This window comes from Lontra canadensis, unplaced genomic scaffold (genome assembly GCF_010015895.1).
Source record: "Lontra canadensis isolate GAN:19392208 unplaced genomic scaffold, GSC_riverotter_1.0 scaffold25, whole genome shotgun sequence".
NCBI lineage: Eukaryota > Metazoa > Chordata > Mammalia > Carnivora > Mustelidae > Lontra > Lontra canadensis.
Window position 1 is genome coordinate 2,153,436 of NW_022631019.1, and position 11,705 is coordinate 2,165,140.

General features: G+C 60.2%; 1 protein-coding gene across 1 annotated transcript; it reads right to left on the reverse strand.

The window, feature by feature from the left end:
* Positions 1-2,787: 2,787 nt before the first annotated feature.
* CUNH1orf174 (chromosome unknown C1orf174 homolog) lies at positions 2,788-10,571 on the reverse strand. Its single transcript, XM_032863243.1, has 4 exons — positions 10,464-10,571; positions 5,110-5,220; positions 3,772-4,248; positions 2,788-3,383 (listed from the first exon to the last, which is right to left on the reverse strand). The coding sequence occupies exons 1-4, from the start codon at positions 10,476-10,478 to the stop codon at positions 3,273-3,275; spliced, it is 714 nt and encodes a 237-aa protein (XP_032719134.1). The 5' UTR covers positions 10,479-10,571; the 3' UTR covers positions 2,788-3,272.
* Between the last annotated feature and the right edge of the window lie 1,134 nt (positions 10,572-11,705).

Below are 11,705 nucleotides of genomic sequence, written 5' to 3' on the forward strand. Positions count from 1 at the left end.
TGCAGAGCTCTGCCCTCTCGGCTTTTCCGATTGCGCCCAAGGGTTGCAGCCCATTTGGGGTAAAACGTTTGTATTCGGAAAAGCACATGCAAGGACCATCATTTCTGGTGGCAGAGAGCGGGAGACCCTCCGGCGTGTGTCCGTAGGGGAAGGGCTGACCCCATGGTCTCGTGCCGGAGCACAGGACATTGCTGTTCTTGTCAATCAGAAATGGTCAGGCTTCCTCCCCGTCGACACTCTGGTGTGTTTCTGTGTGGAAACGGGGCCGTGTGGCAGGGCACAAGGCGCTCAGTGGCTTCCCCACGCGGACTGTGACCTGGTCTTATAACCGCCTTTGTGTGTGTCACACGTGCGTGTTACTGCACACAGGAGTCTTCGAGGAAATGTGCCTTCTGGACAGTAACCCCGGGGACGCGGTGGGGGTGCTCTGGATTAGAAAGGGCTAATTTTCTAAATCTTGTGTTTTATAAAACCTGAAGTTTTTGAAATAAGCACTGATTTCATAATTTTTTAAAACTGACTTCCTAAAGTCCTGCAGATTATAATACTTGAATTTTTACTTTTGTATAATCGTAAAAACCAACAAAGATTTCTCAGTAGACCCATCGAAAGTTGGCACTCTCTGGGAATGATAAAAATAAGGATGAAAATAAAGGGTCAGTGATTTTGAAAAAAACGACACACATCATTCCATTTTCTTCACTGAAACAGGTGTCAGGATGAGCCAGCCCTGCGCAGGCACCGGAGCACGTGCTGTTCAGCTGGCTGCTCGGGGAAGCGCTTGGGGAATCGCACGGGCAGGGGTGTTGGAAAGTCCGCCCGGCCCTTGTCTGCCTGCTGAGCTGTCCTGTGGCCCCTCCTTCCCCAGCCCAGCAGCAGCGCGGGGGCCGTCCGCCGGGCTGGGCTCTGAGATCTGATCTGCTGGGACTTCTGCTGCTGCCTGCACGGCCCTCTATGAGCTCCTGCTCACCTTCCCGATGGGCACTTAACGTCCCCTCGGGAGGCAGGACGCAGAAATCCAGTCTTCGGCTTGGAGCAGGAGCTGCAGGGCTGTCGCGGTTGCCGTGTGGTTGAGTTTGCTTGTGTCGGGGCCCTCAGCCTGGGTGCCGGGTTCAGATGGGAGGGAGGGGGGTCACCCGGCGGTTAGGGGACCCTCAGACTCCCAGGTGAGAGTCGGTGGCACAACCTCTTTGCAAAATAGGGGTTCGTTGTCTGTTTTCAACCAAAGAAGGGAGGGAAAACTCTAGGAGCTGGGAGTGTAGGGTCCCCACTGTGGGGTTCGGTGGGAGATGATCCACTGTGGGTGCATGACTGCGGTGACATCGGGGCGCCTGGTCCCTGGTGCTGGCAGGGCCAACACTCGCTGCGGGCTCTTGGTGGGCCAGGCTGCCGAGGGAGGAGCTCCAGACTGTGGTCCTGCAGGCGGCCTCCATGGTAGCCAGGATGGGCAGCCGGCCGTGCAGTGTCTGGGGTCAGGGCTGAAGGAGCCCAGTGAGGGGTGCGAGCAAGGCAGGGGCTGATGAGGTGAGACCGGGGACAGCGGGGGGCGTTTCGGTCCCAGACGGGCCTTGCAAGCCTGTGTGACTGACCCCAGTGGGGCCCAGGTGAGCTTTCGGGTGCCTGGAGGATGAAGCCTGCATCCCTGCTGCCCCGGGGGCCACCGCAGGAGGCTGTTCCTCTGGCATTTTCCCTGCGGGTGGCTTCCCTGTGATAAACGGGACTGTGAGCATCGTGGCTTCTCTCCTGAGTCCTAGGGGAGTGGGTCTGAGGGTCCCCTGCACAACGGACGCTGGGGACAGCGCGGCAGGACGGCTCTCCTAGTTCCGACACCGCTCCCCCAGCCATGGGCATGTCATCGTGCAAAGACCCACGTCCGAGTGTTTCTAGAAATTCATAGGGTTAAATCGAGCTGCTATTATTACTAAGTCAGAAATGTCTGTTACTGGTGGGGGGGTCCCTTCCAAGACCCCGTGGCTGCCTGTGTGGCTGGTCCCGAGCCCTCCCTGTGCCAGCCCCGTCCTATACACACACCTGAGGTCACATGGAACCATGACAGGCACAGGAGGGGACGAGCAGTCACAGCGAGGCGCGGCCGTGAGGTTAGAGGTCTGTGGTCTCGAGCTCTCCCGGGCCTGCGCTCACCCTTCTTCCTGGGACAGTGACGGGAGGATGTGCTCGTGAGGATGGAGGGGAGCAGCGTGGGCAGGCGACAGTGTTGGGCTGCTTTGGATCTTCTGACGACGCGTCCCAGGAGGACCCTGGCTTCCGCCTGGCGGTGGAGCGTGGGTAACTAGAACCACGAGTGAGAGACCAGGGTGCGGGCGCAGCTCCAGAGGAGATGTTGCGCGTTGAGCCGTTTGGTCCCCGTCTTCCCGAGCTGGAGGCAGCTTCTCTCCTTGTGTTGGTCACTGGGGACCCGGGCTCCCTGCTGTTACCTCCCCAGTGCTCTGTAATCTCTGAAACTGGTTACACCACGGAGGGAGGCCACAGCCCTTGGGGACATCGGGCCTCATCGCCACACGGGGTGAGGACTGTGTGGCTCACCGCGGCGGTCTCAGGAATCCCTCGGTCTACACAGGGGTGTGTGTGCGCGCGCCGCGTCCCTTCTAGCCAGTGGCCTCAGCTCTCCACTCACTGGTGTCCCCTCCCCACAGTGAGCAGGCACAAAGGCCAACCCAGCCCGACACCCGGAAGACAGGAAAGGATTCGTGTCCTCCACTTGGCTCTCAGACATTTTAGAAAGGAGTAGGGTTTTAGGAACAAAGATGTCTTTAAAAATATTTTCAAAATATATTTTATTTCTCCCTTATATGTACTTTGCAAGTTTCCGAGGTAAACAGCAGCGCCATGTACAGAAAAAAAGGAGAGTTCTTCAAGAACTGGCACTGACTCAATCACAAGAATGATCCGCTTCTGATGATGGAAAACAAGCTCAATTCTTAGCAAAGCCAGAGAGCCGAGGGAGGCGTTTTCTTCGGAACGGTCTCTCCCACGGACCCCTGGGCGGCTCAGGGGCTCGCACCGTTGGCGCGGCCGCAGACTCCAGAAAACGTGTGGAGCAGCGGAGGCCAGTCTGAGAGACGGCTCCGGGTCACGAGTGTCGACGCTCTAGGCACCTGGTGTCCTGCCCAAGGACCTTCATGGGTCCATTTCAGCATCTGGCTAAGAACACATTTTCTTGGGAGACACTTGATAAAAATCTCGTCACTTGCTAAACTGTCAAAACTACTAATGGTATTAAATATGCAAGGAACTGCTGTGTACTTTATTCCCTACATTTCGGCACCGTCGTCGTCGTCTTCATCATCTTTGGCTCTGAAATGCATTTTCCTGAATTCCCGTCTGCTCATCGAAGGACAAGACGAAGACGCTGGGGGAAGGTCCTTGGAGGGAGAGAACAGTCATCTTAGCCACCGCCAGCCCACCGCACTGGTGAGCATCCCAGGGGAGGGCTCGCCCCCCCACCCCAGCTGATCCTAGGGAAGAGGACAGCCAGCAAGTGTGCGGGGGGGTGGCTGCTCCCCTCCCATGACCGAGGGGGGAGGCCCAGAGTCCGCACCAACCCCCACCCCGATGGCCCAGCAAGGAAGGAGAGGCCTCCCAGCAGAGGCTGCGCCCTGGCAAGGATCCCCTGCTCAGGACAGGGAGGGGCTGCTCCCAGGTGGCCTGCGTATCTCCTCCTTGTGGGGAATGGGGCCTGTCCTGAGGCAGTGCCACAAGCAGGCCGTGAGCTGACCCAGTGTGCAGCCTGCGCGGGGGCGCCCATCTTACTTGCATGAGCTCCACGTTTCCGAAGAACCGGCCCACGGGCATGGGCTGATTGCTGTCCTCGTCCAGAAAGACGCTGTCGTCCGTCTGTAGCGGGGGCCTCGGCGCCTGCTCCACCAACCCGCCCCGTGTGGCGTGGCTGCCGTGAGGCTCCTCTCCTGGAAGGACCCCGGGTGTGGGCAGGCACAGGCCGTCCTCAGTCTCTGCGGGGCCGGTGTCGCCCACGGCTGTGCGGGCCCCGAGGGGGGGCCCCGTGGCCGTGGGCTGGGCAGGAGCCCCAGCTCCCTTTCCCGGAGGCAGCCCCTGGTCTTCAGCGAGCCCCAGAGACTCATCCTTACAAGGGCTCCTGGGGGGGATCTTGGGCAGCCCAAGGCTTTCACCCTTCGGGACAAGTTTCTGTAATTCTGATTTCACGAGATGACCTTTGTCATACTTGAACTTCTTGGAAATTCGCCTGTCCGCAGCTTTGTGTGACGAGGCCTGTCAACAGAAAAGTGTAGGAGGAAACCAGACACATCTAGGATTACCGGGCAGGGAGACAATCAAGAACGTCTCTGTCCCAGAGGCTAGCGTTCCTGAACAATCCAGATGCTGTTGCCACACCCTGGAGGACAGGATTAGGTCACCGCCTCCAAAGGCACGGAATTTAAACCGGTGGCTGGGAAAGACGTACACACACCGGCCACCACTCCCATCCCTGCCGGCTCACCCGCGGGCCTTGGGAGTGCCCGAGGGAACTTCCAAAGCAGGTGTGGACGGATCATAAAATGCCAACAGATCTCCAGTTCCCACGCACGCCTGCTAGGATGTAAGCCACATGAAGGCGTTCTAGGACAGAGCAGGGGCTCGCAAATGCCACTAAAGGGACGTCACAGTCTTTAGAGCAGCTCTCAAAGCGGAACCGCGTTAGCTGCGGGCGTCAGACCGAGTCCCAGCCAGACCCCTGAGCGGGATGTGGGGGAGGTTGGCCTTCCAGCCACTCTGGGCACCAGGGCTACAGGGCAAAGCCTGCTCCCCAAGACTGCAGGGGGGATGGGGCGTGGCCCTGTGCCAGCCCAGCTCAGGCGACCTCAGGGGAAGGCTGCAAGGCTGAGTTCACAGAGTGACTGGAAGAAGGGTGTGTGGGGACGGAGCGTGAGCCCCGTGTGTCCCCCGCCGGGGGAGCGCTCCAAGGACACGGCCCCGGCCCACAGAGCACAGCGTTCTCGGACAGTGATCACAGCGCTCGAAGCCCCTCTGCGGGGTGAGCAACCCCGCTCTTTCCGACACACTCAGGTCCAATGTTTTGTACGGGAACGGACCCCAGTGAAGTCGCGGCGTCTCTGTGCCGGCAAGGCTCACCTGGCATAGCGTCCCGGCAGACGTGGCGGGGCCGGCGTCCCGGGCAGAGGCCAACCTGGCTGAGCAGCGGCGGGCTCCGAGGCGCGCAGAGGACCGCACGGCGCCTGCGAGCTAGAGCAGGGGCCACAGCGTCAGTCAGCGCTCTTGGGGACGTGAGCCCCGGCACAGGGCGTCCCCGCCCGAAGAAACTGCTGCAGGGTCCCTCCCGCCCCGTCTCCTCCTCTTCCTGGAAAGACACCTGGGGCCGTGTGCAAACAGACAAAACTGTTCCCGGCTTAAGACGCACATCTGTTCCGGCGCGCCTGGGGGGCTCGGTGGATTGAGCCTCTGCCTTCGGCTCAGGTCATGGTCTCGGGGTCCTGGGATCGAGCCCCACATCGGGCTCTCTGCTCGGCGGGGAGCCTGCTTCTCCCCACCCCCACCCACTCCCCTGCCTCTCTGCCTGCTTGTGCTATCTCGCTCTGTCAAATAAATCAATCTCCAAAAAAAAAAAAAAAAAAAAGACGACGCACATCTGTTCTTCGCTACCGTCTTGGAAGCTCGGGGCGGTGTGTCTCCTTCACGGCACGCACGTGGAGTTACCTGCACTTGGGAGTTCGTCGGCATGAAGTCAGCTTCAGATGTGTTCAGAAGCACACATGCCCTCTCTCAGAAGGTTCTCCAACTTTTACACGGTGTACAAGTTCTCCGTAAAAGGGGACAGGAAAAACAAAGCCACCCCCCACGCCCCCCGCACTCACTGTAGAGGTGGAAACAGCCCCACTCTGCTGGTTTAAAGCAGTTAGATTCTGGCTAATGTTACCGACTTAGCAGTCTGTGTCCGGTTTACTCTGAATGCGGCGCAGTCTCCTAACGACAAGGAAGGAATGACCCAAAACAGTAAAAACTGAGAACCCACGTGCCTCTGGCCAAACCAGGTCGCCTTGGTGCAGCCCTCCCTGCTCCCTAAACCACACACCTGCCTTGAGTTTCACCAGTTTTTCACTCATTCCTTTTTCCATTCTGGAACGGAAACCAAATGTAGGGAGAAGAGGATCCGTTTGAAGCTCAGCTTGAAACCTGACAGTAAAGGTTTGTCGCACAGCAGTGGGCGAGGACCCGTGGGCATGCGGGTGGGAGACCCGTGGGCTCACGTCCCAGCAGGCCCCAGATACGCAGGCCCTGGGGCTGGGTCGAGGGTGGCAGGCTCCACAGCAGAGACTCATCAAAGGCCAGCGTAGAGCCTCTACCGCGCTGTCCTACCCACCCCCGCCCCAGCAGCCATGGCTTTCCAGAGGCCCTGGGAGATGGCAGCTCACCCAGGCTGTGAGACAGCAGGAGCGGTCCCAGAGAGCGTTCAAATGCAAGGAAAAGGAAAGGCAGCGGCCTACGGAAAGACAGGTACCCTCCCAGCTGTGCGCACAGTAGGAGCAAAGAGCTCTGGACCAGGTATAGGGCCTGGGCCCGCAGGAGCACTGGGCCAAGAGCATGTTTGCTGAAGGCCGGCAGCCGTGGGGGTGCAGCCACACGCGGGGAGCGGAGCCAGCAGAGGCTCTGGAACCCCCCCCCACCGGTCCTGTACCAGCACACCGCCCAGAGCCCTCTCCCCCTGGGAGGGAAGGGCCATGTCCATCCCAGGCCACTGTCTTCTCTTCTGTTACAAGTCCTTTTAACACTTTCCCACATGACTGTGCCTGGCTGGGTGCAGTGGGGGGCGGACAGACGGACGAATGGCCCTGAGGACAGCTACTGCTGTCACCGAGTGTCACCGAGTACTGACGTAGCAGGCGCTGTGCCTGCTGCTTCAACGGCTTCCAAGGAGCAGCTTTAAGAAGAGGATGGCTCCGTGGAGGAGCCTGTGTGAGGTCAGCCAAGTGCTGTGTGGCCTAAAGTCTTCTTTGCCCTGCGTCATTGCGCACAGCGCTCACAGGAGCTCCAAGAGCTGCCGCTTGAAGCTGCTCAGCAGCTCCGCGGGGGCTGAGCAGGGCTGGGGGGCGTCCTGGCTCTTCTCTGAGGCCGTGCGCTTCTAGAGGCCTTCTGTCTTCATCTCCAAGGCAGGGACTGTTGTCTTACGGGGCACCAGGCTCCCTGGGTAGGCGGGTTCATCTTCGACTTTCTAGGCCCCCGAAGACACACCCTTGGTGGGTCCAGGCCAACGCTCCGGAGCTGTGGTGGTTCTAGTGCCACCCGTCATCCACCCGACAGCTGCAGCCACACTGGGCGCATGATGGTTTAGTTGTCTCGGGCGGAACCCCCAAGGCCCGCTCCCGCACGTCAAGCATCTAGCAGTTTCTTCTGCTTTGGAGGGCCGGCTGCTTCCACTTAATCCCCAAAGGAAAAACTTCCCGCTGTTGACGTCTTCCACCTTCCAGGCAGACTGGTTAAAAATGGACGTCAAAGGCAAAAATGTGGTTTCCCAAAAGGGCAAGACCGCATGAGGAACCCCGCTGACCCCTATAAAACTGGCAGAAAGTATGAAAACCATTTAAACCTTTTGGAAATGGGCAAAGAGCAAATGAAGGAACACTCACTCAGGACCACCTGCAAAACTCAGCGGTGTGTGAACTCTAGACCCCACGGCCGAGGACACGGGGCGCCCACCCACTCCCGGACAGAGAGGTTTCCTCCCACCTGGAGCGGGATGTCAGCCTTTCTGATTCTGTCCTCATCCTACCTGTTCCCACGCTGAGACCTGGGTGTGTGTGTGTGTGTGTGGCTGAGAAGAGGGGGCTTCCTTCTGCCCAGACCACAGCTGTGGGACAGCCTGGGCAGAGCACTAAGAAGACTGGGGCCCCCTCACCCTTGCCCTGCTTGTGGAGGTGGTTCCAGGCCTGGAGAAGCAGGCCCAGGGGGTCTCGGGCTGCTGCACAGCCGCTTCTCTGAGAGCACTCTGGGTGTGACACAGGTGTCTTGCAGTGAAGCCTGTCACGGTCCCTAGACGGAGCATTTGACTCTGAGACTTTGCCCGCAGGAGAGGCAGGCGTTACAACAGAGGGCTCTTGTCTCTCCCCTCAGAACGGACTTCCTCTGCAGGAGTATGGAAAGGCCTTAGGGAGCTCTCAGGAACAGCAGAGGATGTGGAAGAAAGGCAGCTATGACAGAACCAAGATAAACTTCAGGCCAGACAGTCCGCAGGTGAGAAGCGGGGAATCCCGCAGTCGGAGGAGCCCTCCTGGGGTCGGAGCAAGCACCAAACACGACTCGGAAGCCAGGCCTCAGCCTTCAAAGCCGCCACCGGATTAGTTTGCAGAGCAAGTTAGGCCCCAGGCGACTGTGGCAAACTGAGCAATCCAATGGCATTTAATGGGAGTTTAAGCGCCAGTGGTCTGTGAGCAGCAGGAGAGCCCCCCAGGGTGAAGGTGCTGCCTGGGCAGTGGACTGACCATCACTGGGGAGAGGGGAATAGAGCGCCCAACAGAAGCATCTGCCCAATCACTAGGCAAACAAACGCCTACCAACAGTAACAAGCGGAGGGGAACCCAGAATTGCTACATTACCTGACATGCCCAGATTTGACAAAAAGTCATGCAAGGAAACTGGAGAGCAGACCCGTACCCTGGAATAAAGCCAGTGACAGAAGAGCCTGCGAGAGTGGCCGGAAGTCAGAAAAAGACTTAAAAGTGGCCATTTGGGGCCTGTTCAAGAGCTACGAGAAAGCACAAGTAAAGAACTGGACAGAGAGAAAAGAGAGTGAAAAAGGAAGCCTTCGAGAAAACCCTGGACACACGGAAGTGCACCAACATACGTGTAATGGGAGTACCAGGACGGAAAGGAGCAGAAAAGACAGAGAAATAACGGCCGAAGCTTCCCAAATTTATTGAAAAATAGCGACCAACACAACAGGAATCTCAAAGGACTCTGTTCCCAATAGAAGAAATGCAGCGAGGTCCGCAAACGCACATGGCGCTAAGTCCTGAAAGCCAGGGACCAAAGACATCTTGAAGACAGCCGCGGAGAATGACCCTCCCTTAGCAGGGAGCTCCATAAATACGTCACTAACTTGGCAGAATCAGTGGATACAGTCACACAACTCCAGGATCTCTAAGAAAAAATCCCCAACCAAGAATCCCGCACTGAGCAAAGCCATCCTTTAAGAACGACAGCGGGACAGGCACTGCCAGGTCAGCGGGGGGGACCTGCGGCCAGCAGCCACGTCTTACAAGGAGTACTAAAGGACATTCCGTGATCCCTGGTGAGTGAGCACCGGGGAGGTCATTCCGTCCCTGCAGAACCCCGTTTTCGGGCGTATGTACTCCTCTCTTAACTGGTGTAGAAAGCAGCTGTAGACATGCATAAAGGGATGTGCTCTGGCAGCACCAGCATGAAGGGCGGGATCCGGCTGCACTGGCTGAGGAAATGCCAGCAGGGGACAGAGAACCCGGCAGGACTGCGGCTTCCAACACTCAGAGGGAACAGGTGTACGACCCCGAGACAGCGGGCCAAGGGAATAAAGGTGTACATCCCACTAGGACCAGGCGGCCACAGACCTGCGGCGGATTCCACTGTTACAATGCGTATGGCAGAGACCAGAGCAACCGCTGGGAACAAAATGTTAAACAATAGCGAATGAGTCACTAAAATGCTGCATTACAAAGTATCCACTTCAAGACCTTTAAACAAGAATAGAAGAAAGCAGACGAGCTTAAAGACCACAGAAGCAGAAGGGCACGCGTGCATCCCAGCCCGTCAGGAACTCTGCGAACGGGCCCAGCAACTCCGTAAAAGGATGTCAAGTTGGTGAAACACCCCCCGCACCCCAACAACCAGCGGCGGAGCCCCGCGGGGTCCCCAGTGCGGGAACCGGCGCCCTGGCCAGTGCCCTCCCACCCCACGCGTCCCCCGAGCTGACGGCCGCCTAGACGAAAACCAAGGGCTTCGGTAATGGCAGCGGTTCCCGGGGTCCAGAACGGTTCTGGACCCTTTCCTGGGTTGGGACCTGGCGGCCCTCTGTCCGGGGGCGTGACCCAGGATGCCCGCCTCGCAGGCCGTGATCCGGGAGCCCCTTACCCGTGGGTGGGGAGGGGGGCGTGACCCAGGATGCTCCCTTCCCCCGCCCCCCCCAGCGTGGTCTGGGAGCCCCCTACACCGAGGGCGTGACCCGGGATGCCCCGCCCCCCCGGGGGGCGCTCTGGGACCCCCCCCCCATCCCGGGCAGTGATCAGGCTGCACTGTACCCGGGGGGGTGGGGGTGGGCGTGACCAGGATACCCCAGCTCCCCCGGCGGCGTGGTCTGGAAGCCCCTACCCCGAGGCGGCCGAGCGGGTGCCGCCCCTCGGCCCTGGGCGCACTGCGGTCACTCCTTAGCTCCCCAGACGATGGGTGGACGGAGCCCCAGCCTCTTCGGCGCAGCTCCCCCCCCGGCCTCGGCCCCTCACCTTCCGGCTCCTCATGGGTGTGAGCGGCGTGATGCCGCCCCCAGCACCGCCCCGAGTCCCCACGTCCCGGCCTAACGCTTCTCAAAGCAGCGGCGACCCAGCGACCCGCGGCCCACGGCCCGCACCCCGGGGTCCGACGCCACCAGAGGGTGGACCAATCACAGCCCGGCGTCCCCTGCACGTGACCCAACAAAGTCCGCGCCGCGCGCAGCGGACGGGGCGGCGGCCATGTTTGTGAGGGGCATCCGCCGGACGGCCTCAGCGGTCATCGGGGTTAGACGGGGCGGCGGCCATGTTTGTGAGGGGCATCTGGAAGCGCCGGCCACGTGTCCGGGGGAAGGCGGGAAGTGCTTGTTCACCGGAGGCCCGCGGCGGAGGTCGGTTTCCAGGCTCTGGTCCCCGGTGTGCGAGCGTCGCGACTTTGCCGTAGTGCGCTTGGCCTGGGGGCCGGCGAGTCCCCGCGTGGTCCTGCTCCGACCCCGCCCGGCTTGTCTCCCAGCGGAGGTGGACCGCAGGCCGCCCTCGGAGGGCCCTTCCTCCCCGGGGCTCAGCCCTTCCAGCACGGGGTGACGGCCCGGCGGCGCCCGCTCCCCTCTCCAGTGTCCCGGCTCCTGGCACCTCAGGGACCCTGCGTTAAAGCCAGTGGCCGCCTTTGAGAGTTTTAAAAACATGAAATCCAGCCTTGCCTTTAAGCACGCCAGGCCCCCAGCTCCGGGGTCTAGGACCCCTCCCCCAGCCCCGCCCCAGCCCCGGCTGAAGGACACCAGCCCTGCCCTCTAGCCCCTCAGTACGCCCCCAGGACTGAGGGACACCAGCCCTGTCCTCTCACACATCAGGACTGAGAGACAGCAGCCGCCCCCCCACCCCGCGGCTCCGCACCGTGGCAGCCCCAAGCCACAGGAGGGCTTTGCAATCAGTAGAGCGGTGTTAGGCCTGTTTTTGCAGGTGAGAACGTTTAGATCAGGCGGTTTTGTCAGATGCACTAGATTCTCCAGTTCAGCTGTGAAAGGCTGAACCGTGACCTGTGTTGAGCTTCGGCCCCGTGGCCCATCTGAGCGTGCCCGTGTGCGTCGTTCCCCGGCAGACGGTGACTCGTACCCTCCTGCGGAAGCGTCCATGTTCGCTGCTCCCGCAGATCGACTCCCTCCGAGCCTGCGAACGCGCTGGATGGGGATCCCGCCCGCTCCTCTGCCGCGCAGACCAGCCGGAGCCCCTTCCGGGAGGCCGCGCTGCTCTGGTTCC

Coding starts and splice junctions, on each gene's coding strand:
- CUNH1orf174 (XM_032863243.1), bottom strand. Junction 4,249..5,109: donor CTGCCGGGACGCTATGCCAG/GTGAGCCTTGCC, acceptor TTCTGTTGACAG/GCCTCGTCACACAAAGCTGC. Junction 3,384..3,771: donor GAAACGTGGAGCTCATGCAA/GTAAGATGGGCG, acceptor TCTCCCTCCAAG/GACCTTCCCCCAGCGTCTTC.